Source organism: Nicotiana tomentosiformis, chromosome 9, assembly GCF_000390325.3.
Source record: "Nicotiana tomentosiformis chromosome 9, ASM39032v3, whole genome shotgun sequence".
NCBI lineage: Eukaryota > Viridiplantae > Streptophyta > Magnoliopsida > Solanales > Solanaceae > Nicotiana > Nicotiana tomentosiformis.
The window spans coordinates 30799392-30826758 of record NC_090820.1 but is presented as its reverse complement, the minus strand read 5'-3'; the positions used below and the strand labels follow the sequence as shown (position 1 = coordinate 30826758).

The window sequence follows — 27367 nt, the reverse complement described above, 5'->3', positions numbered from 1 at the left end:
GAGCTTCACGTATGTAGCCTTGTTCTCCGATTAGATGTTTGAACGTGAGCTATAATTCGCGAGGAGCCAAAAGGGCGTATGGCCTTGCCTTGCCATTTGACTTCTTTTTTCGTGCGACTAAGGAATTTTCTGTGACAATTATTAAATAATAAATGATATTACCAGAGAATAGCTGAGGATGTAAGATAATTTATTACTATTACTTACCACTTCATGTTCTTTTTTTCTTTTTTGGTTTAAACTTTAATGTAAAGCATTCTCAGAAAAGCTTCTTCTTTGGTTTTCTCTTCTTTTGCTAGTGTGTGAAAATGGACATGTACGTGTCTAACAGGCAAGTTTTTACAAGGCGACAAAGTTCACAGAATGCCACGCCACAGAACCAGTAAAGAAGATTACCCAATATAACAAAAGGGGCAATTATTTAAAGTAATCAAATGACTATATAACAAAAAGGGAAAGATTTAAAATAATTAAATGACCATATCAACACCTTTTTCCACCAATAATTTTCCCACATATACTAAAGTTAAAGAATTCTACCTTTTTTCTACAGTGGTACCAAAAGCCAATAATAAACAAAAGGATTATCACTTAGAATTGGAAGAGATAATATCAGAATATAGCACTAAATCACGCTTACCACCGTCCAAATAATTTATTAAAAAGGAATCTAACAATCTGCTCTGCATTTTTAAACGCTTAATCGAATATATAGATAGCAATCATTTAATTTCCAAACTAGTTGCCGTGAATTATTCACGTACATTTCATTTGTTCTTACAGCTAACACTTACCCTTAATTACATTACTATACAAGTACCCTTAATTACATTACTATACAAGTCTCTAACTAAGCTAAAATAGCAAACTATGGACATTAGGAATAAGGATAGCAAATGGACAAAGTTACCTTCTTAATTATTACTCTGTAAAGACAATAACAACCTCAAACATCTGTCCTTTATTTCTGTAAAAACTTTCCCTCCTTTAATGGAGCAACGGCCATATCTTTGTCTGTAGCATATCTTTCAGAAGAAAAAAAAGAGGGGCCCCTAAAGCCTCAGAAGTTGGCAACAATCACGAGCAAAGAATACAGAAAAAGCCACTCTAACACCACTTCTTCTCCTTATCTGTAGTAAATAGTATTTGCTCCTTGTTCTTATTCTTCTTCTTCATGAGGCCAAAATGTCACATAATTCAATGGCTGCTGCATCTTCTTCGTCTGCTGTTGCTACCCCTCCTCCTGTCTTTTCATATGACGACGATAAACTAGACCTTGAATCAGTCTGTGCATTCGTCGCTGTTATCAATCAACATATAACTGAATTTCTTGAAGATACAAAATGTCGGAAATGCTTGAAATTGAAATGCAGTTCAAAGCTTGATGTTTGTAATAGAGGGTACCTTGAATTCTCCGAGCAATCAATATTGTCGAATCTTTATTGGGGGATAGAGAGTATAGAAGCAGCAATTCAAGCAAAATGGACCGCAGAGAAAACATCAAGGCTGCAGAATTCAGAGAACATGCTTCAAGTTCCAGCTTCACTTGATGAGCAAGGAGAAACAGCAGGAATTCCGAACAATTATTTGATAGGCTATTCTTACTTTTACCTCTCCGTTGTTAGAAAGCTCCAAGGAGATGAGTGGCAGGTCGCGATGCATTTTCTTCAAGCTCTTGTAGTATCCCCGAGGCTTCTTTACACTGAAATTGCTACGGACCTCTGCCAACGTTTGTTTATCTTAAGCTTTGAGCATGAATCGAAAGAATTTAAATCCGCATCTTTTATCAATCTTGATGAGAATGTTAAGATGGTAAAAATGGCGAGAAGATATAAAGCTTGGCTGATGTATTATCAGATTATGTCTTCTGGAGAGGGTTCTCTAAAGAATGGTGAATTAGAACAGATAATGTAAGTTTCTTGGACTATGTTTTAGATATGCAGAATATATATTGAAGTAGAAAGTTGCTTTGTATATAGAATCACGCTTTTCATAATTTCAATATGCTCATTCTCATCCAAATTTATTTCTGATTAACAGGAGTAAGAAGTCCAGAAGCACAAGATCCTCAAATTTATGTAAGCATGGAAACGACCGGTGCACCTGTCCAAATGTAAGTATAACTGATCCTCTTGGATAATACAAAATACAAACTAAGTCTGAGCACCTCTTGGGTAATGATGAAATGTACAGGTCCTAAACTCAAAACTCGCATTGCTGTTTACTCACCCTTCTCTAAGTTTAGTCAGGGGAAGTTCCTAATTCTCCTGATTATTGTCAGTTTGTATGACTTTTAAATTAATAGAGCACAAATGCAGTTTGAGAAGGTGCATCCATTTAATGCCCAAAATGATGCCAAGAATGAGGAAGAAAAGATGATTATCAAATCCAACGAGTCCGTAGAGCAAAATCAGGTAGCTATTACCGAATTAAGGAGTGGTGTAGCAGAAATACCCAAGAACTCAACCACCAAATGCCTCAAAGATATATTGCTTGATTCTGAGCCAGAGACACCAATCTACGTAGATTTCAGCGACAGCGGTTCTGCAAATGAAAATAGTCATGAGGTAATATCTTGGCAAAGACAGCCATGAAAAGAGAATTGAAAAGAATAGCCCTTTGCAAACTAAACAATTGTACAAGCATGCACTCACATAAGCATAAAGTCTCATCTTTTTCTTTCTGATTTAGGAATACGCAGAAGACCTGGAAATCACTTCAAACTGGAGCCTAGAAAATCAGCACACAGAGGCTTTTTATCAGTTCAGTCCCCACTCGCCTGTTTTAAACTTTAGCCTGATACCTGAGTAGGTCTGATATTCATTAACTCAACTGACTAAAATACAGGAACCAGCAATCTTCTCACTCCTCGTTGTTTTTGGAAAGCTTGGTTTGTAAATCCCAAGTTTCTGGATTAAGGCACAAAGAAGGAAGCCAAGTAGAAATAACTAACTCACTCTCCAGAAGAGTCTCTGGTTCATTTACTCATACTGATTTATCAGCAGAAGGAATTAGAAACCTCAAAACTCACATAAATTTGAGTGGTAATAATGAAGCTGCAACTATGCAACAGTGCTTACAGATGATTGATAGTAGATCCGATGGATATCCAGTGTCCATGTCTTTACATGATTATCAGCTCTGCAAAACACAGTACCCAAGGATTTCTTCACGGCAAAAGAACAGGTGCAAGAAGACCTTAAATGAAATATCTGAATATGCTGAAGAAAATTCTCAAGCAGAACAAGCAGCAATACTTGAGAAAATAATTTCGAAGTTATGTTTCTCAGAAGAGTTTGGGGATTATAAAGACTATACAGTTGATCTTACAACAATATATGAGTTACTGAATAACAAAACAGGACTTAAGTATTCTTTGCTAAAGGACATAATCATTGATCAACTTCTAAGGGCTATATCAACATCCAGAGAAGAACATGTGATACGGGAATCGGTATCAGTCCTATCAATTATTATTTCAAGGAACAGATCACTTGTTGAAGATGTCAAGAGGAAAGGGTTACAGTTGAATCATTTGGCAACTGCTCTTAAGAAAAATGTTCATGAAGCGGCTATACTAATATACTTAATAAACCCATCTCCTGCAGAAATCAGGACATTAGAACTTTTACCATGTCTTGTGGATGTGGTGTGTGCTTCAAACAGTTACAAATGTAGCCTAACAACACTGTGGATAACACCTCCTGCAGCGTCATTGATGATTATGGAAGCACTAGTCACTGCATTTGACTATACATCGAGCGACACACAATTAGCTGTGATCAGCTCACCCAGAGTACTCTCCGGGCTCTTGGATGTCTCAAGGAACAACAACCTTGAAGAGATTATTGCTCTGGCTGCTGTTCTTATCAGATGTATGCAATTCGATGGTCAATGCAGAAAACACATAAACCATTACGCTCCTGTGGCCCCATTTATCTCTCTTTTAAGAAGCAACCATAAGCGTGCAACATCAATTGCATTGGAATTTTTTCATGAACTGCTACAAATTCCAAGGTATGGAACTATCTAACTATTCACCATTTCTTTATCATCTGCTGTGGAAGGGAATGACCTAGATATTTATCAAGATAAGGACTCCCAAGAATATGAAAACTGGAAGGTTATCATCAGCATAGGACTGGTGATAATGGCAATGCAATATGCAAACTAAGACTTTGTTCTTAGAAGCAAATCAGCGACACCTTTCCCGAGGTTTTCATTCACCATAATTTGTTATCTTGGGAATGAACTAGACTGAAAAAATTCGAACTACTCGAATTATTACCTCATCGAGAAGAGAAGAATGTATGCACTTTAGTTGAACAAAGTGACCATAAACAATATTTTCTTCCATATACAGCATACTTCCCAGAAGCTACTGTTCAGTTTACACTTTTAAAAATATGATCAAGAAGATTCCATAATTTAGTCAATCTGTTTTGCATCAGGTCATCAGCAACTGAGGTACTGCAGAAAATACAACAAGACGGAAGCAACAACAATATGTGTGCATTATTGCTCCTCGTCCAAAACTCACAACCAGAGTACAAAATTTTGGCAGCAAATTTGTTGCTTCAGTTAGACATGCTGGTAAGCATATTGAAGTGTTACCTTTCAACGTATCTGGAAAAAAATGTCAAACAATAAAAATGAGCAGGCTTGTGTAACTAAATTCCTGCAATAGAACAGCATACGTTGAGCTTAGAATCTCCCAAACGTACAGGGATAGCAAGAAACTCATGATATTGGGCACTGAAGTACACAAAGAGAACAAAACAATAAAAAAGAAAAAGAAACTTACCTTTTATAGCTTAAGAAAATTAGCACGGAACACCACACAAAGCAGAAAACTTGGAAATGTTTATGTTTTCTTTCATTCTTTCTATAAACAGAAAGCGGAAATCTACCTATATCTGGTTTCCGGCTATGTTGCCCGAACTCTCCAAAACTGTTGCCGGCTGTGTGTCGGATCTTCCAAAAGCAGTGAAATTTTGGAGGATCCGACACGGGTGCGGCAGCATTTTGGAGAGTCCGTGCAACTTAGGTTTCCAGCCCTATGAAACTAATGTAATACCTATTCGTACATTTTATACATTTGCTTACAAACTAAAAGGAGTAACCATGAACTTTTGACGATGACAAATTTTCAGGAAGAAACATCTAGTAAATTTGTATACTGTGAAGAGGCTATGGAAGCCCTACTTGAGTCAGTGACATGTGAAGAGAATTCTGCGACACAGGCTCTATCAGCATTCATCCTATCCAATTTTGGCGGAACGTGCTCTTGGTCAGGAGAACCTTACACAATACCATGGTTGCTTAAAAAGGCTGGATTAACTTCACTGCAACATAAGAACATGATAAAGAATGTTGACTTCTCAGATCAATGTCTACAGGTATTTGTGCTTTAAATATTTAACTTGGTGCTACGTGAGATCATATAGATATTGATAAAAAAAATTCAGGTAGAAGAGCTAGGGATGATTTAGCACCTAAGATTTATATCAACAGTCCTCAAACAACTATTCCATAGGATTTACATTTTCCTTTGGGGTCTCAGCTACATAACTATCCTACTCTCTTTGGGACGCTGATCTCTAGCCTATTCTTATATATTTAGATTTCTATCATAGCATTGTGGATTTTTCTCATTTAGAGTGCTTCTTAGCTTTTGAGAGTTCTCAGAGAGTGGCATCAGAATCTATACGCTCCAGTTGCTGTTGTACAGTTTTTTGATAAGATTCTAAATTACAGTTGTACAGTTTTTTGATAAGGTTCTAAACTACAGTTGTACAGTTGATGTTTCTGAAGCTATGAACCCAAAGCAAATGTTCATTAACATGCAAAAACAAATCTCTATATTGTACTATTTAATATTTAGAGGCACTAGGATCTACACTGACCAATTTGGCTACTATGTAAAGATTTCATGCTCAGCGGCACACAAGTTGTTTACCTGTTCTAAAGATTCCATAAACTTGCAGGATGTTGGCATAGAGACATGGTGCAGCAAAGTAGCAAAGCGCTTCTTAAAATTTGGAAGTCCTCTCTTCCATGCTTTAGAGAAAGGACTTAAGAGCAACTCGAGGAGCACTTCCCGAGACTGTCTTGCCGCTACTGCATGGATTGGGTCTGAAATCATGAAAGCCTCAGATGATTTGAGATATGCAGCCTGTGAGATCTTACTTAGTAGAATTGAGCAATTTGTGCATCCAGGATTGGAGCTTGAAGAGAGGCTATTAGGATGTCTTTGTATCTATTATTATACTTCTGGAAGAGGTAATACTCTAAAGTTGTACTCCTATACATTAATTTTAAATTGGAATATCCAAAATGTAGTCTGAAATTCAATATTTTGCATGATAACAAGGAAACACTTTTAGCTGCTTTAACAATTAGAAGGTTGTTACATTGCTCACAGCCTCACAAACTGTCTGCGTAGAAGGGTACTATGGTTCAACTTTATCAGAAAGTTTGATTACAATAAAACAAGAAAACTGGTGAAAATTTAGTTCCTACTGCTTTTGCTGACAACCTAACAGTAAAGCTAGTAAAAAGGAAACTCGAGCCTCCAATAGAGGAAAAAGACCTTGAATGGCAAAAGAGAGTGATTTTGTTTCATCAATTTCAGGAATCTCTATAGTGAATACTTACAGTTGCTAAACTGAAGAAACTTGTGATTGCTGGAGAATGAGTATAGGCAGCATCTGTAGATGCAAAGAAGCTTTCATAATCAGTCAGTCTATCGTGATTTACATAACAAGCAAAACGAACTCATCTCTCTGAATCTTACCTGAGTAAATCATACACAAATTTATCTTTAATTTGATAGTCCCAAAATCACATGTTACTTTATATTGGTTAGGCATAGGTTTTTCTGCTCGTACATCACCTATATGCTATGTTAACTTGCTTTCACATCAAGCATGTGCTTATGTCACCTTTATGCTATGTACACTTGCTTTCAATTCAAACATGTACCTGAAAAGGAAAACTCTTATAGGGATGAAAAAGTTAGTCAACTTCTCAGAAGGAGTTAGAGAGTCACTAAGACGTCTTTCCAGTATCAGTTGGATGGCAGAAGAATTGCTTAAGGTTGCTGACTATATCCAGCCAAACAAGTGGGTAAGTAGACATCAGATTTCTTTCTTACACATCTGGTGACTACATGTGATGTTAACAGCACAATCATGCAACCAAATGTATGTACCAGTATGTCTACCTCGGAATGCAAGTTACCCTACTACAATCATCACATCTGATACAAATGAACCTATTGAACTTCCTTAATAAACAGTATCTTCAATATAACCTATTTTCATCATTGTATTAACAGGCATCCAAGCGAGAACTATTACAAGCTCGGTAACCTTAACATTCTAAAATAAATTCCACTGTCAAAGAGATATATTTCCCTGCATAGGAAACCTACTTTTTGAATGTGTGTCTTGTTCACTAAAATGCAGAGCAAGGATAAAAGAGAACTGCAAAGATGCATAAAAGGCATCAGCAAAGTAAAAATCCATGTGAAAGATGTATCACCTCTGGCAATTTTTGCTCTAGCATCAGGCCCATTTCATCCCAGTACTATGTTACCATGATACAATTCCTTCATTCTAACTCAAGCTTCTCTTTGCAAATGTAATAGCAGAGAATATCTTGTGTTCACACACAGATTCTCGAGGTGGGAAGCAACCGTAGCGGAGCAGTAACTTCGCTCATCTTCTATAATGGACAGCTTTACAGTGGACATGCTGATGGCTCAATCAAGGTTAGCAGCTATTTTTATGTGCTACATACTTCTCGGCTCCAAATTTATGGTTCACGTTAACAAAGGAAGCATGTGACCTCTAGATAAGTTAAATTCCAAAACAATGTGTGTGTGGATATGTGTAGGTAAGATGGTCATTTTGTTACCTAGATCTGGTGGGATTTGGGGGGGGGGGGGAGTGAATTACAGGACAATTACTTTAGTAACCGTAGGAGCCTATCATTATGATATTTTTATTATAATAAGAACATGGCTTTTTAAGTTTTATAGAAGCAAAACAACATATCTGATAGTTTTACATCATAGGCGTGGGACATCAAAGGACAAGCAGCGACACTTGTCCGGGACGTGAAGGAGCATAAAAAGGCTGTGACATGCTTTGCCATTTCTGAATCGGGGAATTGCCTGTTGAGTGGATCTGCTGACAAAACAGCAAAGGTGACTAGTACAAGTCATATGCTAATAGTATAGACTGAAGAGAATTCTAAAAATACATTCAAGATTGATTTGTTTTTCTTTCTCTACAGATTTGGCAAATGCTTGAAAGAAATCTTGAATGCGTAGAGACTATACTGACGAAAGATCCAATTCAGAATATTAACACACACGGAGAACAGATTTTTGCAATTACCCAAAGCCACAAAATGAAGGTAGATACAAAATCATTACATTCAGAAGAAAGAACTTACAAATAGGAAGGCAGACTCTTATAGTCATGTCTGAGAAGCCAAGTTTTGGAATGACTTTTAAGATAGTATATTACATTAACAAGACGTTCTCTTTTATAGGTGTTTGATGGATCACGAAAATCCAGTAAATATTTTACGAATAAATCCGTAAGGTGTGGAATATTGACACACGGAAAGCTTTATGTAGGCTGCACAGATTCAAGCATACAGGTCAGGGTCAGATCTTGATTTAGATTCATATAGATAATGGAACAACTCATAAAGCAATTGAAGTACAAATATCAAATTACTCAATGCAGGAGTTAGCTATAGCAAACAGCAGGCAGCAAGAGATCAAAGCGCCATCAAAGATTTGGAGTATGAAAAACAAGTCTGTGAACTCATTAGCCGTATATAAGGACTGGATATATAGTGCAAGTTCAATGGTTGAAGCTTCACATATAAAGGTAACAAATGCAACTTGCTGATGTGGAGTAAATACCTCTTCCATTGACACCCTCACTGATGCAGGAATGGAGAAAAAACAAGAAGCCCCAAATATCAATGTCGCCAGAAAAGGGATCCAATGTGTTGGCGATGGAAGTAGTGGAGGACTTCATATATTTAATTTGCAGCGCATCAATGAGCAACATCCAGGTACTGGGAATATCTTTCCTAGATACTGAGATTTAAGTTTGATAATTCTAGAAAGTCACATCTCAAAGGGAAAAAGAGAAACTATCTCTACTTAACAGAAATCACCTTAGGTCAAGGTCAAGTCCAATGAATGAGCACTAAATATATGCTAATTACTCAACTCGCTTACACAAAATTTAGCATGTTAAATACCACTTTATCTCTAAGCAACTGGCTGCATTCTGACCCAAGAATACATGAGGTGATCAGATTTGGCTGAGAGGAACACAGCACAAAGTTGGAAGATTATCAGCAGGCAGCAAGATAACAAGTCTTCTGACAGCAAATGACATGATTATATGCGGTACAGAAACAGGAATGATTAAGGTTTGTCTATTAAACTTGTTCTACTCAAAAAAGGAAGAATTACTTAAAGGGAAATAGAACTTTTGCCAGACCAAATTGCAGAATATATGTGCTTATCATGTAATATGCACCAGTGGTAATAACAAAATCACATGTTGCCAGTATTGTGCACTTGCCAATTTTGAGTATCAAAATTTCCACTACCCCTTCTGGTATCCTCCCTTCAAAAAATCTTTATTAAAGAAGGGCACAATCTATATTTTATTCTTTCCAAACATACTGGTATTAACTCCTTGCTTTGACTTCTCATCTTAAAAATGGCAGGGTTGGATTCCCCTCTAGTGGTATATTACAGGAACAGAAAAAGTAAAGTTTAGCACAAGTGATAGTTTCAAGTTAGTCAACTTCACCCTGTACAGAAGGAGCTTTTGCAGTCTGATTCTATATGATGTAGAGAGAACAACCATACAAATGTGTGCAGTGTAATTATATCATTTCACTTCAAATAATTCTACTTGCCATGTAAATGAATGATTGAAAAAATCTCAGATATATGCTAAGCCTTTTTGTTCTCTTTTCTGCTTAAAAAAAAGGATGTTACTAAGAGTAAAAACATTTCAACTTGCACTTGAGCATTAATAGAGATTAGAGGATCAACCTTTTCGTAAGTCCAAAAGTTTATAAGCTCATACACATACCTACGAACATACAAACATACTCACACACACAATGAAAAAGTTGAACGCATGAAGAGCAAATGGCATTTCTATTTTACATTCTAAAGGTAAAACGTTGGATTTTTACCCCGTTCTCTCCTTCCCCTTCCTCTTCCCTCTATGCCGGGTCACCATCCCTGCCTCCAAAAGAAAGAGAAAAGTAAAAGTAAATACTCATATTCCCTCTTTATGGTTCCTGTTTCACGTTCAACAACTTTCATGCTTCCTTGTATCTTATTACTAGATTTAAATAGGAGAATGCTCCATGAGTTTAGGCCTCGGTAAAAAGAAAAGGAATCAATATACCTACAACCATTAGGGGCAGAGCTAGATCTCGAACCCATAAGCTTCAAATCCTCACTCTGCCTCTAACCAACATTAACACACAACAACAACAAATCCAATAAAATCCCACAAATAGGGTCTGGGAGGGTAATGTGTACGCAGACTTTACCCTACCTTATGAAAGTAGAGAGGTTGATTCCGAAAGACCCTCGGCTCAAAAACTTAATGGAACAGTATGAAAGAAAAATCATGAAGAGAAATTTGAACAAGCAAATAATCGACAGGCCCAGATCAAAATCATGAAATAAAAAGCTTTATATCTTAGTCCGCAACAATTGAAGCAAAACCTACAAAAATAGTACTACTATAAAGTACTCTCAGATTCCTATCTTCTCTTATCCCCTACAAAAACAAAAAGATGAAATTAATTCTTTATATAAACTCAAAACCGATCAAAAAGGCTTTAATTCTTGAAGTCACAGCTACAAAACTGTCGACTCGAAAAACTGAGATTCGACGAGTTTATCTCTGGTCCTTTCCAAGTTTGCCTTAAACATTAATAGTTCGTTCACTTCATGACATGTTTCAACATTGAAATTAGAATCCCACGTCATACCATTCGAATGAGAAGAATCGCAATGGTTTTCAAAGGTGGTAAGGACGTCGTTCCCACCATAAGTGTAAGGTTTACCTGTGGGAGAGAAAACAAGAATAGCAACTTGAGTATCGATAGTCTTGGATTGGAGTTCTACAGCTTTCTTGAAAAGTCCTTTGCGTCTCTTTGAGAATGTCACCATTCTTGATGATTCTTTTGTTATTTTCTTGATTTCAATCTTCTTCTTTCCTGTACCCATCTTTCTGAATGAAGGCATGAATTTCTCTGCAAGTAATCAAACACTTTGTAAGTTTGAAGGCCAGAGAGTTGGACTTTATTTTACTTATATATTTGGAAGCGGGAAAGGTTTTTTTTAGTAGGCGTTTTGGACAAAAAAATTGTAATCTATATAACAACACTTCGCGTAAAAGTTAAACTTTTTCCGAAATCAATTTTCATGTTATGTTATGTTATATATGTTATCTATAATATTATTTTGCTAGAACATTCAAAAATATTCTAAATAAATGAGAATGTTATAGAGATATTTGGCTATATTTAGAGTTAGTGCATCAGATTACTTTTTTTTTAATATTAGGAGTTAAGTTAAAAAATTATATTTGAAATTTGAATTTAAGTTTGGACATGCATTTTACTTGAAAAAATATTTAAATTTTATAAATTGGGAAAAATTGAAAATTTTGATTGGTTTCTGAAAAATTCATTTTCGAAAAATTTCCAAAAACTTATAAAATTTCACAGTCAAACACGTTTTTGAAAAATAAAATTGAAAAAAAGAAAAAACTTTTTATGGACCAACGGATCCTTAGGAAGTCCGAATTTTATATTCTAAAGAGTATGCACGTTGTGCGAGCTAAGTTAGAAGCTTTTTCTCATATTTTCTTCGATGTTTAACATACTTCGTATGCACTTCCAACCTTTTCCAAAAATTATGTCATTAATACAATATTGTTCTTATTATTGTTGACACGCAAAATAATGTATTTAGTTTAGCGTACTTTAAGCACTTAAAAACTCATTAGACTTGTAGGGTTGCTATATGTTGAAATTAGGGGTGTACAAATGACAAACCGAACCGTAAAATCACACCAAATCGAAAAGTTAAACCAAACCGATTAAAAAATTCGACTAGGTTTGGTTTGATTTGGTTTAGTATTGAGTAAAAATACTCGAACTAAACCGACATATAAATATATAATATTTTATATATAATTTTAAAACTTTATATAGTATTTTATTTAAAAGATGTCTAGAAATATTGGAGATCCTCTCATGGAATATAATATTTAATAGAACTATAAAATGCATTTATTTTTATTTACTTTAAATAATATATTGTATCACTTTCTTATTATGTGTTATTGAAATGCGTCAATAATCTCTTTGTTCTTTCATATTCATATGTAAAGATTTATTATATATTTTTCGAATTTGAAGTGGTATTTCGATAATCTAAAATTACATAGAACATATCATTATTTAGGTATCATATTGATTTTTATGTTTAATTATTAAATTTGGTTAACCCTGAAAGCGTACATCAACCAAAAATTATTGGTAGACGACTAAGAAAATAAACTATTATGTGTTACTGAAAAAATTCATCATAAGATCACTTTAATATACCATATATTTGTTAATTTTTTTTAATTTTTAGTAAACATATATTCACTTATCAAAATTTTATCTATAACTTTAATAATGCAAGATTGAAATAATATTCATGAAACAAAAAAAACCCGACAAAACCGAACCAATCCAAACCGATATAATTGGTTTGATTTGATTTTGATAAAATCCGAACCAACCCGGTTTATGTACGCCCCTAATCAGAAGTGTTAATTTTTCACAAATTGATGTGGTTGATCGTAACTAATTTAGAGTTGAAGTACAATTGATTGACTGAATAGTGAGCAAATTTTGTAAAAGAATTTTATACAACTGGCCCCTTTCTCCAAAGAGAAGAAAGAAAACTTAATTCTAAAGATTTATAAAGACACCTTGTTTTCCAAAAATCAAAAGATGGCATTAGTTTTTTTGAATTAGAAATAAAGGCGATATTCTAATGTAAGACCTAATCAGTCATTATTATTATTATATAAATAAAGAAGTTGAAATCTATTGATTTTCCATCCAGATGAGAAAGCATCAACACCGTCAAGTTTTCATTATATATGCAATTTTACACTCCTGAATCTTGATAAAAACACAACAAAAGGATCTCTTTACGAATAGTCAATGAAATCATTGTTTATTTTTATTGCCGGTATACATAAATTATAAAGTGAATATACGTGATTATACATATATTTTATAATTATACTTATATTCTATATGTATCGACTATTTTTTTAACGTAAGCGGTTGAATAGGTAGTTATTTAGGTTAATTCATTGAAAAACAAACATAAATGGTAAGAGAAAGGAAACATAACTAAAAATGAGCCCATTGAATTGTTAGCTGTTTGGCCCAAGAAGAGTTCGGGGGCTATCCGGGTTTCGGCCCGGCAAGTTCGAGGCGGCATGAGAGACAATTGACTAAACGCGACGTGTTCGGTGTTTCTACTCTCTTTTTCATTCTTGGCAACTCCCCTAAAAGAAAACAAAAAAACCCACCAAATATAAAAATCTCTATAGATTCCTCAGAACGCCCCTTTGACAGTCAATTTATTTATTTGCAAGGCAGAAGAAATGGCAGAAAAGAAGAACACGTTGGAATCTGTGAGGGAATGGGTGGTGGAACACAAGCTCCGAACAGTTGGTAATTATTGTACTTTTGTTGTTTGATATTCTTTTACCTATATGAATCAACAGATTATTTCTTTTCTTTGGTTTTGATGTTGGGTTTTATTCTTTTTTGTTTTGTTTTTGGTCATTGGTTTTGAATTTTTTTGTTTTTGTTTTTGGGTTGAATTATTTGAAGGGTGCTTATGGCTGAGTGGAATAACGGGTTCAATTGCTTACAATTGGTCTCAACCCAACATGAAAACCAGCGTTAAGATTATTCATGCCAGGTAATTACACTCTTTTATCCCCAATTCCGAGGGATCGAGGTTTAAAGATTCAATTTTTATTTTTGTCTACGATCAAGCAGATGTTTCTGTGTCTGTTCGATTTGTAGATTGGTCCCGACTCCTAATTCACTTCTGATCCAGGGTTCCATAGCAGAATATGATGATGTTAATTGCATTTACTTTCATATGTATGTTTCGCTTTCTGTTTAAGCTTGCACTGTGCTTTAAACTATATGTATATGTCTAGTTGAAAAAGTTATCAAAAGCGAACTGATGAAAATTGGAACTTTTAATAGATTAGATTTCTAAAAGAGCAGCAACAACAACAACAACAACAACGTACCCAGTCCCAGTGTATTCCCACAAGTAGGGTTTGGGGAGGGTAGTATGTATGCAGACCTTACCCCTACCCTGTGAAGGTAGAGAGGCTGTTTCTAGTAGACCCTCGGAGATTTCTAGAGCATGATGAGCATTTTTTTATGCTCATCATTAATATGAAGACACACGGGAGATGTATAAGCTAGAAAAGGCTTGATTTAGTTAACACCAAAAGCTGGTTTCAAAGGTATATAATGTCATTGGAAGTCTTTCTTTCCGCTGATCAGATTCTCTGTTTTTTTCTATTAGAGGGTATGATTCCGTGTGTCACTTGCCGAACACAGAAGAAGTGTAATATGGATTCAATCTTAATGTAATTGGAAGTCTTTCTTTCCGCTGATCAGATTCTTTGTTTTTTTCTATTAGAGGGTATGATTCCGTGTGTCACTTGCCGAACACAGAAGAAGTGTAATATGGATTCAATCTTCGATTCAACTTGGGTTCTAGGATATAGTGTTTTCGAAAGGGGAACTGGTTTAATTGTAGACTAATACATCCTTTCTCATGCACTGTGACTTGAGAGAGTACTTGATGTTGTTGAAAGACTCACTAAAAAAACACATGTGCATACATACCAGACTCTGAATTTTTTCATACTCTTCAACATTCACAAGGATTTGTTTTTTCAACTCTAACTTCAGATACTCTTTTATCAATTTCAACTCAAATGTTGTCCAAAACACTTACTGAGTATTCAGATTTCAGAGGTGGTGCTCTTTGTGTTGAAGATTCTAAGAAATTTATGAAACCAGCTCTACTGGGGTACCTTTTCATGTTGTCTTAGCGGAGGTTATGCCTTAACCTTTTCCACTATCTTGTTAAAATCACTTTGTCTTGACCAGCAAAACTAGCAGAGGGGTTATGCCAGCGTAAATTTTGAATTTCTTTTGGGAAACTGTTTTTCATCCGTACGGTAAGAAAGGAAAGTTTTTCAGTTTTTGCAAAAACCGATTGTCTTTCTTGATTGAAACTCCTATTCACTTTGACAAGATCACAGGGGGGTTTTGGGGGGGGGGGGTTGCTAATATAGGTTCTCATGTTTTTATTCATGCTTTAAAATTATTCTGATTGGACAAGCTCATGAACAGTGCAAATAAGGACCTGACTAATTCCCCCTGGAGCTCGTACAGGAAAAAGAAAATATTGTAAAATAAAGCAAGTGCAACATTAAGTTAATATATTATGAACCTTATGTGTGATCAACTTCTCTGAGTGTGTTTCTTCTCACCTTATCTGTTTGTTATTTTCAAGAACCCTGGTCCATTTTAGTTTGTTGTGTTTGTCTAGTTTTGTGGTGGGCAAGATTGAGATATTAATGCCCTGTTAAAAAGATATCTGGCGATATTAGTGAATACAAGAAACCTAGTAGGATTACATGTTTTTCAAGTTGACAAAACATCTAACTTTGACAGAAAACTCTACCGCATACAAAAGCATGGTATTTAAGTGAGAAGGATAGAGGGTTGATCCCATTACCCACTAAGTTCCGTACCGTGTGCCACTAGCCCTCGGAAATTTCTCAGTCATCAACATGAGCATGGTATAAAGTATATAATGTTTTTACACTTTTGGGTTTTGTCGGCTCTTTAGATAGGAGAGAACGAATTGCACATGAGCTATATCATTTTTATACTCGGTTGCATCCTCGGGATGATTATTAAATGAAATTCTTATTTACCTGATTAAAAAGAAATTCTTGGTTGTAAAAAAAGAAAAATACATCTTACTTTGACGGCGTTGGATGCTCTGTGCTATTTCTTATAAGATTTTGGTCATACATCTTGCCTTGTTATTCTCTTGTAAAAGTAGAGTCCACTGCAGTGGTCTTAGAAAGAGCATAATCACATGCTCTGGGCCTTTTCAGAAGTACCTTTCCTTTATTCATTTTGCCATTTTGGTTTTTTAAATCATGTGGCGTTTCTTGAGCTGTCTTCATGAGTAACTGGTGTGTTTTATTGGTAATCAGGCTGCATGCACAAGCGCTGACTCTTGCTGCGTTAGCGGGCGCTGCAGTCGTCGAGTACTACGACCATAAATCAGGCGCCAAAGCAGAACGTGTTGCCAAGTTTCTCCAACCGCCAGCCCCTCACACGCACAAGGAGTGAATCAGACTTCAGTTGATGAATAAAAAGAAACCTGATTAGGCACAGCTTTATCTGTTGGGTCATGCCCCTTAACTTCCCATGGAAGAGTTTTTGCTAATCAAATTCAAGTACCGGGGAGGCTAGATGAAACACTTTTCCCTATTAATTTTGATTTGTGTGGGTTTATTTATAGTCGTGAGATGAAGAACATGAAAATTGCCCTTCTTAGTAGTTTTCTTTTTGTACGTTAAAATATCCACAGATAAAAATCTTTGAGGGTATATCTTTGTATCGAGTATGAATTGCTATGTCTGATTGCTTATATGATTATTGCGTATTAAGTTCTTTCTCATAATAGTTGAAAAAGGTAGTAATCCTAGTAGAACTTCCTTCGTATTAATTGAGGAGATATCAATTTTATTGGTTGGTAAATGAAGAAATTCGTTAAGTGATCCTTCTATAGAACAACGTTTTATAACTAGACATCCTAAATAGTTGACAAAACGATATGAAACAGAAAGTTAAAATGTATAATTAATTTCATCAGAATTTCGTTAGACAACGAGTTCAATTGACCATTTTCTCTTAACTATTTTTATAAGCTTTACAACAAGGTGTATAAAGGCATCACGATATTAACTTATAATGTTGTTTTAACTTGTTATAGCTTAAAGTTCTGAATAGTAAGATTCTTGATTTCTTTCATGTCTATAATCTTTAAATTTGAGCATCTTAATTTCATTAAGGAAGTATTTAATCTTTAATTGAAGAACGACAAATATATAGATCCAAAAGTGGACTTTATACAACATTTCTCTCAAAATATATTTAGTTACTTAAATTATCCCTACCAATTAATGATTCACAGAGTTACTTCTGACTCCTATGCAGAGGGGATTCGGTGGTCGCGGGCACTAAGACATTCAATGTAAATTTATTGCTGCTCATAAATATTGGTACGGGGAGTTATTCTAATATCTGACTATTTTTTGAAGACATTTGCAAAAGCATATGGAGTCTTTGCCGAAGTTTTCGGGTGCCGATGATCCCTCAATCTATAATGTAGGTCCGCCTCTGCCCCTACACCTCGTTAAAATAAACTCCGTTTTACTATAAGATAATGGAATGCCCATACAAAGGGGAAAAAAATATGGCTTTCGAAGCTTGCTTTAATTTGTTTAGTCGCAAGGTGTAGGGGTTGGGATGTTGTCATTTTCCCTCGCACTTGCATGTGCGTAGGGGTAACAGATTGGTTCGAATTTTCTAATTATCAAACTAAATTAATTGTATTGGGTTATTAAATTTAAATACCAAACCAAATCAATAAAAGTCGTATTTTTTAATTTTGGATTTTCTCGGTTTTTCGGGTTTTTTTATTTTCTTTTTTCATAAAGTTTTCATAGCGCAAAACGTAAAATTAGTGCTCCAAATATTTCTTTAATCCTAGTAAGACAGAAATATATAAAATATTTTTTAATAAAATAACATAAATATGAGATGAGTCATGACATTGTACTAAATATTCAACAATAAAAATAATAAAATCGCATAAAATAAATATTATTAATAAGCCATAATGAAAACAAACATAATTTAAAATTATGACTAATAAGTACTATTATTTACATGACTAAACAAACTAAAAGAAAATAAGTTATACTTTTTATCTAAACCATGAAAAAACTAAAAAATAGATATCCAACACTATTTTCATTCCTAGTACAATTGAATTGAATGTCTTTTATTAGCATTAGTATTGATTTGATTTTGGTTTATGAACTATTTGAGTTACTAACATTTATGGACTATAAAACTTATTGGAGCATCCAAAAATTATAAGTTCAAGATTGAAATAATACGTTAAAAGATAAAACTATGTAAAAGCTTAAGAAATATTTATAAACTAACTACCATAAATATTTTTATGTATTAAATATATTTAAAACTTCTATACATAATGTCGGGTTGGTTTGGTTTCGGTTTGACTTTTTTTAGTTAAAACCAAACCAAACCAAATTTGGTCGAATTTTTTTTTCCAACACCAAACCAAATCAAACCAAACCATAGTCGGATTTTTTTTCTCGGTTTAACTCGAATTATCGGGTTGATGCGGTTTGTCGGTTTCATTTGTACACCACCACACCCGTACATGTGGGATGTGTTTTTTATCAACCTCCAGTTTGCAGTGTCCTTTAAAGGTGTAGCAATTTGTAAAGTGATAGTTAATCTTGTATTCATTATATACTTCTATATTATTATCGTGTTTAGTTTCATATATGTAACGACGTTTCCTTTATCTGATTGTTAATGATCTGAATAATTTCATTTTTACAAGTCTGGAAAATAATTTCTCCCTATAGATTAACTACTTTATCAATCTTAAATCTCAAGTAATACGCCCATATAATATTTTCTAATGTTGGCATTCTCTTATTTATTTTATATAATTCAGTTAAAATGAAGAAACGTTTGTTATAATGTCCAATAATATTGTCACAAAAGGTAGAAATTTATATACTCTAATGCCAAAGAGAAATTAGTAATTAAATCTAGAGAGGTGTATATCATATTAAGTTAGGCTGGGTTGCATTCAGGGGCGGCTCAACCCCGAGGCGGCTAAAGCCATTGCTTTAGGCCTCAAGATATATGAGGCCCAAAATCTTACCCATATTATATGGAGTACTATGTATATATGTTATTTATTTACTCTTTTGATGAACCTTTTACTGTCAATTTCTCAATAATCATTAATGGCATGGTTCCAAATGTTATGCTTGTTTACCCATAAAACGGTACAGTTAAATTTATACGTGGTTTCTAGACAAGTGAATTAATTCGATCCTGAAATAACAAAATAATTGAAGAAATATATAACACTTAGCCTTAGCCTAGATAGGAAGACGAAATGACAGAAATAAAAACTCTGGTAGTGAAGCCTCCGGGCGCAACAGTAATAAGAACAAGAACAGAAAATAAGAAGGTAAAATTGATTAGAGCTTTGAGTAGATTGTAGTATTAGTTTGCCAGAAAATTCGTCTCCTTACAATGATAACAGAGCTCACTATTTATAGTTACGTCTAGGAAAGTAGGTCCTAGGATCGTGCCCTTCTTTAATGTCAATTATGAGGGCATTGATGAAGATGTAACGGTGAGCATAAATGCCAAATTCCTTGTAACGGGCAATATATTTAATGTTGTGGAATATTCTCCATTAAATGCTACCGAGCGAAGAGTATTTATTGCATCCTTATGAGCGTTATTCTTTCCGGTGACAGACAGGACCATTGCCTTCGATTTTGGCTATCCCCCGTCTTAGATTTCATGTGTCCTTCTTTTGGGCGGCCACGTAGCATAGCATATTTTACCCTATACAATACTATTCTTTAGAAAGGATTTGGTTGAACTATAACAGATTAAATCAAACTACTTCTTGTTTCATTCCTCTTATTTATTCAATACTTGAATTAATTTTCACTTTTACAATGGTTTCTACACACACTTTGAGCTAATTAGCTCCATATTAATGTTTTAGAAAGTTTTTGAAATAAATGTTACTAAAAGAATAGTAGATAATATTATATACATAATATACTCAATTCTCATAAAAATACGTGTTTATTTTTCACATATCTAATTGCTTTGAGAAAAATTTAGGCAATTGATAGTTCTCCTATGCTGATAGATATTTTTCAAAAGTGAATTTAATAAGATAAAATCAACAATATCTCGTCAAGAAAGTTTAAGTAAATTGGCTATACTATCAACTAAGAAAAAAATATTAGAAGAGTTTGTTGTAAAAAAATAAATGGCATCTTTGAAAATAACAGCTACAAGAAAAAAAATATATAAATTTTATTAAATATTCTAAGACCTCTAGTTAAGATTTAGCTTTAGGCCCCTACTCAATTGAGCCGCTGGTCATTTTTTCTCTTTCACCGTTGCACTATTCACGTGACATGCCATGTAACAAATTTTCCAGTCACCTAAAATTATAAAAATTAAAAGTAAAGAAAAAACTTGTCGCTTGTAATAGAACTTATATACATTGCTAGAACCGGTCAAAATACATTGAACATGTAAATATTTTTTGCATTTAATTTAATTTAATTACTTAAACAAGAGTGAGTTGTTCTAGTGGTAGACACCATCCACTTCCAATCAAGAGGTTGTGAGTTCGAGTCACCCCAAGAGCAAGATGAAGAGTTCTTGAATGGAGGGAGCCGAGGATCTAACGAAAACAACCTCTCTACTAGGGTAGCCTGAACTATTAGTGAAGAAGTGAAAAAAGTCATTAGTTGCGCCGTACAGTACAACGATCTTACGGCAAACAACACATGCAAAAGCCTATACTCTCTTCACTCATTTGAGTCTCTCTCACACAAAGTAAACTTCAGCACATAGCCACATAACTACATTATCATCATTCTTTGTACAACGTAACCCACATTTCGGATCTCTTGATCCTTCTTCTTAGATCTCCAAAAGATATTAAAATTTTTGGCCACTATGGAAACTGAACGTAAGAAGGACATGTTGAGCAAGAAAGGGTTATTTTTTAAATACCCAATGAATTACGTGTTTGAAGAGCAGCGAATGGTTTGTTTACTAATCGGAATCGCCATTTCAACTGCGGCTTTCGCTGTGGTTAATTCTGTTTCTTCTCCGTCGTTGTTGGCCGGGTACAAGATCGGTAGTGATTCGATTTCGGACGTTTCGGTTGTGTCAACTTCTTTGATTCCTCGTAGAATAACGTACGAGGTGGTCGGTGAAGCTTACCGCAACATTAATGCAGGCATGTTTAATTACCTTAATTTCCATTCCTAAATTACAAAAAACATCAATGTCCATTACATTCAAAGGGCAGCCCCTTGCACATAGTATTCAGACTCGGCTGCATCCCGAGGGGTATGATATAGACAGCCAGCCTATCCTAATGTAAGTATTAGTGGCTGTTTCCACGGCTCGAACCAGTAATCTATAGGTCCCACGAAGACAACTATACCGTTGCTCCAATGTTCCCTTCAACTTACCAAAAAAATCATAATCTTAAAGTTACAAAAACATGGTGATGAATTTTTGCTGGATGCAATAAACAAATTCTCTGAATTGAATGTCTTGGTCGGCTTCTTCAGAGTTTGTCTTAAATTATTTCTTGACCAAATATACATATTTATATATTTTCTGACATATAAAAATATATTCCTAGTTTACTAAGTATCAAGTTGATTTCTTTTTTAATATATACTAAATCATGCTTCTATTCTGATCGTAATAATTATCAAAGTCAGTGGCAGATCCACTATTTTGGTGACGGATGAGGACTTTTCCACTGTCTTCGCCTAAAATTACATATATAGATAGAAAAAAAAAAATACTAGGGTGCTAAATGATATATAGTATACCCTCATTAACTTAAATTATGGAATTTCTCACTCATTGTCATAAATTACTAGTGTGCTAATTACTGATTTTAGGAGTTTTATTTTTTACTATTCGGAATGCATGACGCCAAGGCAGATGTGCTCTAGGCTTAATGGTTTCGGGTGCAACTTGAGTTTGAAGAGCCGAAAGTTCACGGGATTCTGCAATTCACACCGAGTGTCGTATTTCGGTGTGTTCTTCACCGATGCAAGAACCGAGATATCTGTTGTCAAGAGTCATTTTTACTTAGTAGTTTATTTCACTCTTGATTTAATATAATGTGTTGCAGGTGGAAAGGTGCCATTAGGATTGAAGAACAAGAAGTTGAGAGTATTAGTAACAGGTGGAGCTGGTTTTGTTGGGAGCCATTTGGTGGATAGGTTGATAGAGAGAGAGGATAGTGTGATTGTGGTTGACAATTTCTTCACTGGTCGGAAAGAGAATTTGTTGCACCATTTCAGAAACCCTAAATTCGAGATGGTTAGACATGATGTGGTGGAGCCAATCTTGCTAGAAGTTGATCAGATTTATCATTTGGCTTGCCCTGCCTCTCCTGTTCATTACAAGTATAATCCTGTCAAGACCATCATATCCTTCATTATATATTTTCTTGAGTTAAGCTGAAAGATGATTTTAATAAATTCATAATTTCTGAAAACAAAATTTATTTTTGGAAAAAAAAAAAACTTTTTTGTTCATGTTGAACCATTTGGTATCTAAAATCCACTAGATATTGAATGGTTAAACAGAAAAAAACAACTTTTTTTTTAAAAGTAAATTTTGTTTAAAAGATTATGAAATTTCTTACAATAGATATAGTGCATGTTTCTTTTGCTTCTTTTTAAGTTAAATTCTTATGTCTTTTTATTCATCTATAATGTTGACATAGAGATTTACATGATGAAATGCAAAGGGCTTGGTTTATTGACTTACGAAGATAGAGTATAGTATTAATATATTATGTGTGTTTTTGAAGACTTTGTGTAAGGTTATCCTTGACTTAAATAGTTAGATATCACAAAACAAATGTGATGGGAACATTGAACATGTTGGGGCTGGCAAAAAGAGTAGGGGCACGATTTCTGCTCACTAGTACCAGTGAAGTGTATGGTGATCCTTTGCAGCATCCTCAAGTCGAAACTTATTGGGGCAATGTTAACTCTATTGGTTAGTCAAATTATTTTTTCTTTAACTGTCTATGTGAATTTAGTTATGTGCTTTGACTCTCGTGCTCCAAATTTCGTCGTTGAGAAAATAGTTAGTTAATTGTTTTTATATGTCAATGGAGCATATAGCTAATTATTTCTATTTTTCTTATTATCATTCTCTTGTCGTCTTGTTATCTTAAGCTAAAAATACTAGACTTGGTTTTGAACATTGAGCAGGTGTCCGAAGTTATTATGACGAAGGAAGCGAACAGCTGAGACTTTGGCCATGGATTATCAATAGAGGACTTAACGTTGAGGTTTTCTACTACTTCAATAAGCTTATATTTTAGGCAAAGTTGTACATAAACCTTCCATTTTTCGTGATTAAGGTTTATTATTTAAAAATGAAAGCTCATATATAGTACTATTGTTTAACCACATTGTTTTCCCAGGTTAGAATTGCTAGGATATTCAACACATATGGACCACGTATGTGCATAGACAGCATAGATGATGGTCGGGTTGAGAGCAATTTCGTGGCCCAGGTTTTTGTTAATTCATCTTTTCATATATAGACTGAAAGCGGATTTTTGCACAAATAAACAAACTTCTCTATGCTTGAATTAGCTAAGGTATTAGTACTGATTTTTAATTAGTCCAAGCAAACATTTGCCTTACAAAATTTCAAAACCCATATATAGAGCCTATTGTCTGCATATCTATCTGAAATTTTTCAAAACCTATATATAGAAATGAACCATTTGAATTTGCACATTCGATGTATCATTGTGGCTCATACTTCCTAGAAAACGTATAAACAACTTCAACTTATATTCCTACTATGTCTTAAATTCTAGCACATGAACCAAGTGATGACGGAGCTAGGAATCCTAATAATGGGGATTAAAAAAATGTGAAAATACGTTATACCTATCCCCTCCCTTATGTTACAGTTTATGTATATGCAAAAAACAAAAAATTGTATCGGCACGATTATACTGGAGAAGGGGGTTCAATTAACCCCCTTATTTACCTTTATTTCCGCCACTGCATATGAACCTAGCAACGTGTAAAAATATGTATTTCAATATTTAGACATGTTAAAAATTTGAGTCAAGCAAATTTGAAAAACATTTAGAATATGTGCCGGTCCAAATAGAGTAAATATTTAGTTTCCGCTCGAATTATTTGTCTTTCATTTTATACAGACAAATCAATTAAACGAAAAATATACTAATTGTGACAACTCGGTTTCCTGTAAATTCCGCAATAGTAGTTGTAATAGAAAAATTAAACTTTTGATTATCTTGGACAGTAAGTTAATTTTAGTTTGCTTAATTAACGATTAATCTAAGTCTTTGTGGGTTCGACATCCGATTTTCGAGTCACTTTATTATTTGACGGCTATGTATACTGTAATAAATTAAATCTAGATATTTATTTGACGAACTTTTCCGATTCTCTCAAAATGTTTTTACATGAACCTCTATTTTTTCTGATTATCTTTTATAAATTTTAATTTGTCAATCTTTCTCAAATTATCTTGTATGCAAAAGAATCATTTCCAAATTACTTTCATAACTAAGCATTTCAAAATAAATGCTTTAGCCAGTCTCTCATCTTGCTAAAATTCTCTCATATCTGGTCTTCACGGTCAAATGCGGCCTCGGCCAGGGATCAATTAGTTTTTTGGCCTTTTACAAATTTGTTTTTAGTTTTATGACTTTATCTCTTTTTTTTACACATGGAAAATTTACTTTTACACATAAGATATCTTTCATTTACACGTAAGAGATCTAAAAAAGACATTTTCCTAAATTCAACATTGTAAAAGGCCAAGAAGGCCTAAAACCTCGTCAAAATCTTCAACTTCGATGATGAGCTCTGGAAACTGGCAAGCCACAAGTTCAGCACCAAGTTCGTGCTCAAGACACTTGGAGAAATAGTTGAAACCAGATCATGTTAAAAGCGGCAGTCTTGGACTTGAGGGACGTGCTAACACCATAAACAAGGAGTCACAAAGCACCAATCTGCATTACATGTGTATTTCCCCGAAAGTGCTCGCAGGGGAGAAATCATAGTCGAGGTTTGGACTTTTTTTGGTTTTACGTGCGAGTCACGTGGTATTAGAGTGTTAGTTTCAGGTTCTGTTTGTTCATTCCGTTAGCTCGTCTATCTCTGCTTAAGTTTGTAAATTTAGAGGACAAATGATGCTCAAGGATATATTTGAAGCAGTATTTTAAAAGGTGTGGGTGTAAGGCGAAGCGTTTCACATATGCCTCAGTAAGGCGTAAGCCCCGAGTCACGGGGCGTAAGCTCCATAGGTATTTAATTTTTAATATTTTATAAAATAATATAATTACAGTAAATATTTATAAACAGGTAAAATATCATAAAATTTAAAAAAAACTATAAATATGTGAATATATATATATATATATATATATATATATATATATATGTGTGTGTGTGGGGGGGGGGGGGAGGGGGGAGGGGAGGGGTGTATGTGCGCGCGCGCACTTCATCCTCACAAAAAACTAGTCAAAACAATCTATTATACGCTACTTACAAACATAAGTAACTTGAGTCTAAAAGAATAACGTTTTCTACATTGAGGAACAAAAATAATGACTAACCTTCAATTTGAACTTTGAACTTGTTGTTATGAACGAGAATGGAGTTCTCTTTGTATTTGTAAAAAAAAAAGGTGAATATTCATTGCTTTTAGGAGGTATTAGCAGACTAGCGGACAAGATAAAGAATTGGGAAAGACCATGAATTAGGGCTTCAATCAATAAAAAAATCTTGGCTTTTAAATTTAATACATTTGAGTTCCTTTTTAAAACTTTTGAGTAATTACCAAGCTGACTTTTGAAAATTTGGGTATTATATGAAGGACTTATTCAACAAATTTTGTTTTAATTTGAAAAAGGTCTCTAGAGCTTACGCCTCACTAAAAAAACACGCACCAAACGCCCCGAATTGTTGGGCGTACGCCTCTTGAGACTTTTGCCCCACACCATCGTCTCAGGGCGTTTTTGGTGCGCCTCGCCCCAGGGCTCGCCCCGAAAATGCCTTTTAAAACACTGATTTGAAGGACAATGTTAGGTCTACCATCAGGGTTAATTTTGGCTAAAAACTCACAAAATAGCTATAGTTAAATCCATGGATAAAAGGTGAAAGAGGACAGTGGGAAAGAAAAATGTACACGCTTCTTCTGTAGGACTGTTTACCCGTACAACAGTACAGTTCAATTTATACGTGGTTCTTAGACAAGTGAATTAATTTGATCCTGAAATAATAAAATAGTTGAAGAATTATGCAATACTTATCGTTGAGATGAAGACGAAATAACAGATATAGCAGTTCAGGGAATAGGGTTTCTGAGCATAATAACAATGAAATAAAAAAGCAAGAAGATAAGATTGTATTAAACTTTGAATAGAATGTTGCATGAGTTTGTCAGAAAATTTTCTCCTTACAATGATAACTGAACTCACTATTTATAGCTACGTCTAGGGAAGGAGGTCCTAGGATCGTGCCCCTCTTTAATGTTAATTGTGAGAGTCACTGATGAAGATATAACGGTGAACATAAATGCCAAATTTCCTGAAACAGACATTCATTCTTAATGCCATGGAATATTCTCTATTAAATACTACCGGGTAAAGAGTATTCATCACACCCTTATGAGCGCTATTCTTTCTGGTGTCAAACAGAACAGTTGTCTTCGATCTTCGCCATCCCCCTATCTTGGGTTCCACGTGTCCCTCTTTTGGGTGGCCACGTGTCATAGTATATTTTACGCTATACAGATAGTCCCCCTGCTTTCCGGTGACACAACTTTGTATAACCGGGAAGTTGGTAGAAATACTCTTTTGGCAGGAATTACTATAACTCCCTCTGAATGCTTCTGACGGTTGATTAGACGCACGTCTCTCCGTATTTAATGCCCTGAACATGCGTCATTCCACGATTCAGCACAATATTTGCCGATTCTCGAGGTAATCATGGCCATGAATTTAGCCGCCAAAACTTTTACTTATACGCATCAACCTTCTCCTCTATACTTCATAATTTTACCATCTTTTCTTATTCGAGTTGTATCCTGCTCTTCATCTTTTCTCTAACTCTCTTCAAGAAAAAACCTTTTCTTTCTTCCATACAATGGCTTCTTCCTCAAAATGTACCAGTTTTTCAAAGAACAAGAACAAGGCCTAGGATTTTGCTCCTCCAACAGTAGGCTCCATCATCCCTAGAAG

At 34.6% G+C, this 27367-nt stretch overlaps 4 protein-coding genes and 1 long non-coding RNA gene across 7 annotated transcripts; 3 read left to right on the top strand and 2 right to left on the bottom strand.

Moving 5' to 3' along the window:
* Positions 1 to 1185: 1185 nt before the first annotated feature.
* Positions 1186 to 10020, top strand: LOC104090566 (putative E3 ubiquitin-protein ligase LIN-1). 2 transcript variants are annotated; one of them, XM_009595686.4, is made up of 17 exons: positions 1186 to 1910; positions 2041 to 2113; positions 2319 to 2567; positions 2692 to 2762; positions 2848 to 4017; positions 4452 to 4593; positions 5154 to 5399; positions 5988 to 6282; positions 7007 to 7128; positions 7655 to 7774; positions 8081 to 8212; positions 8302 to 8424; positions 8563 to 8673; positions 8763 to 8909; positions 8974 to 9099; positions 9349 to 9465; positions 9769 to 10020. In XM_009595686.4, the coding sequence occupies exons 1-17, from the start codon at positions 1186 to 1188 to the stop codon at positions 9784 to 9786; spliced, it is 3987 nt and encodes a 1328-aa protein (XP_009593981.2). In that variant the 3' UTR covers positions 9787 to 10020. The 2 variants fall into 2 exon arrangements, with proteins under 2 accessions (XP_009593981.2, XP_009593979.2); XM_009595684.4 differs by having other exon boundaries at positions 7652 to 7774.
* Positions 1820 to 6055, bottom strand: LOC117275335 (uncharacterized). Its single transcript, XR_004505501.2, has 3 exons — positions 5960 to 6055; positions 2655 to 4678; positions 1820 to 2544 (listed from the first exon to the last, which is right to left on the bottom strand). It is a non-coding gene; the product is annotated as an uncharacterized lncRNA (long non-coding RNA).
* A 907-nt stretch (positions 10021 to 10927) lies between the features above and the next one.
* On the bottom strand, positions 10928 to 11299 carry LOC138898547 (agamous-like MADS-box protein MADS1). Its single transcript, XM_070184622.1, has one exon. The coding sequence runs from the start codon at positions 11297 to 11299 to the stop codon at positions 10928 to 10930; it is 372 nt and encodes a 123-aa protein (XP_070040723.1).
* Positions 11300 to 13611: 2312 nt separating this feature from the next.
* On the top strand, positions 13612 to 16891 carry LOC104090564 (uncharacterized). Its single transcript, XM_009595683.4, has 3 exons — positions 13612 to 13821; positions 13984 to 14074; positions 16419 to 16891. Exons 1-3 carry the CDS (start codon positions 13752 to 13754, stop codon positions 16555 to 16557), a joined length of 300 nt encoding a protein of 99 aa, XP_009593978.1. The 5' UTR covers positions 13612 to 13751; the 3' UTR covers positions 16558 to 16891.
* Positions 16892 to 20794: 3903 nt separating this feature from the next.
* On the top strand, positions 20795 to 23787 carry LOC104090563 (UDP-glucuronic acid decarboxylase 4-like). Of its 2 annotated transcripts, none has more exons than XM_070185844.1 (5): positions 20795 to 21328; positions 22247 to 22546; positions 22978 to 23124; positions 23343 to 23422; positions 23558 to 23787. In XM_070185844.1, the coding sequence occupies exons 1-5, from the start codon at positions 21043 to 21045 to the stop codon at positions 23678 to 23680; spliced, it is 936 nt and encodes a 311-aa protein (XP_070041945.1). In that variant the 5' UTR covers positions 20795 to 21042; the 3' UTR covers positions 23681 to 23787. The 2 variants fall into 2 exon arrangements, with proteins under 2 accessions (XP_070041945.1, XP_070041944.1); XM_070185843.1 differs by having other exon boundaries at positions 20800 to 21328; positions 22247 to 22550; positions 22982 to 23124.
* The last annotated feature ends 3580 nt before the right edge of the window (positions 23788 to 27367 follow it).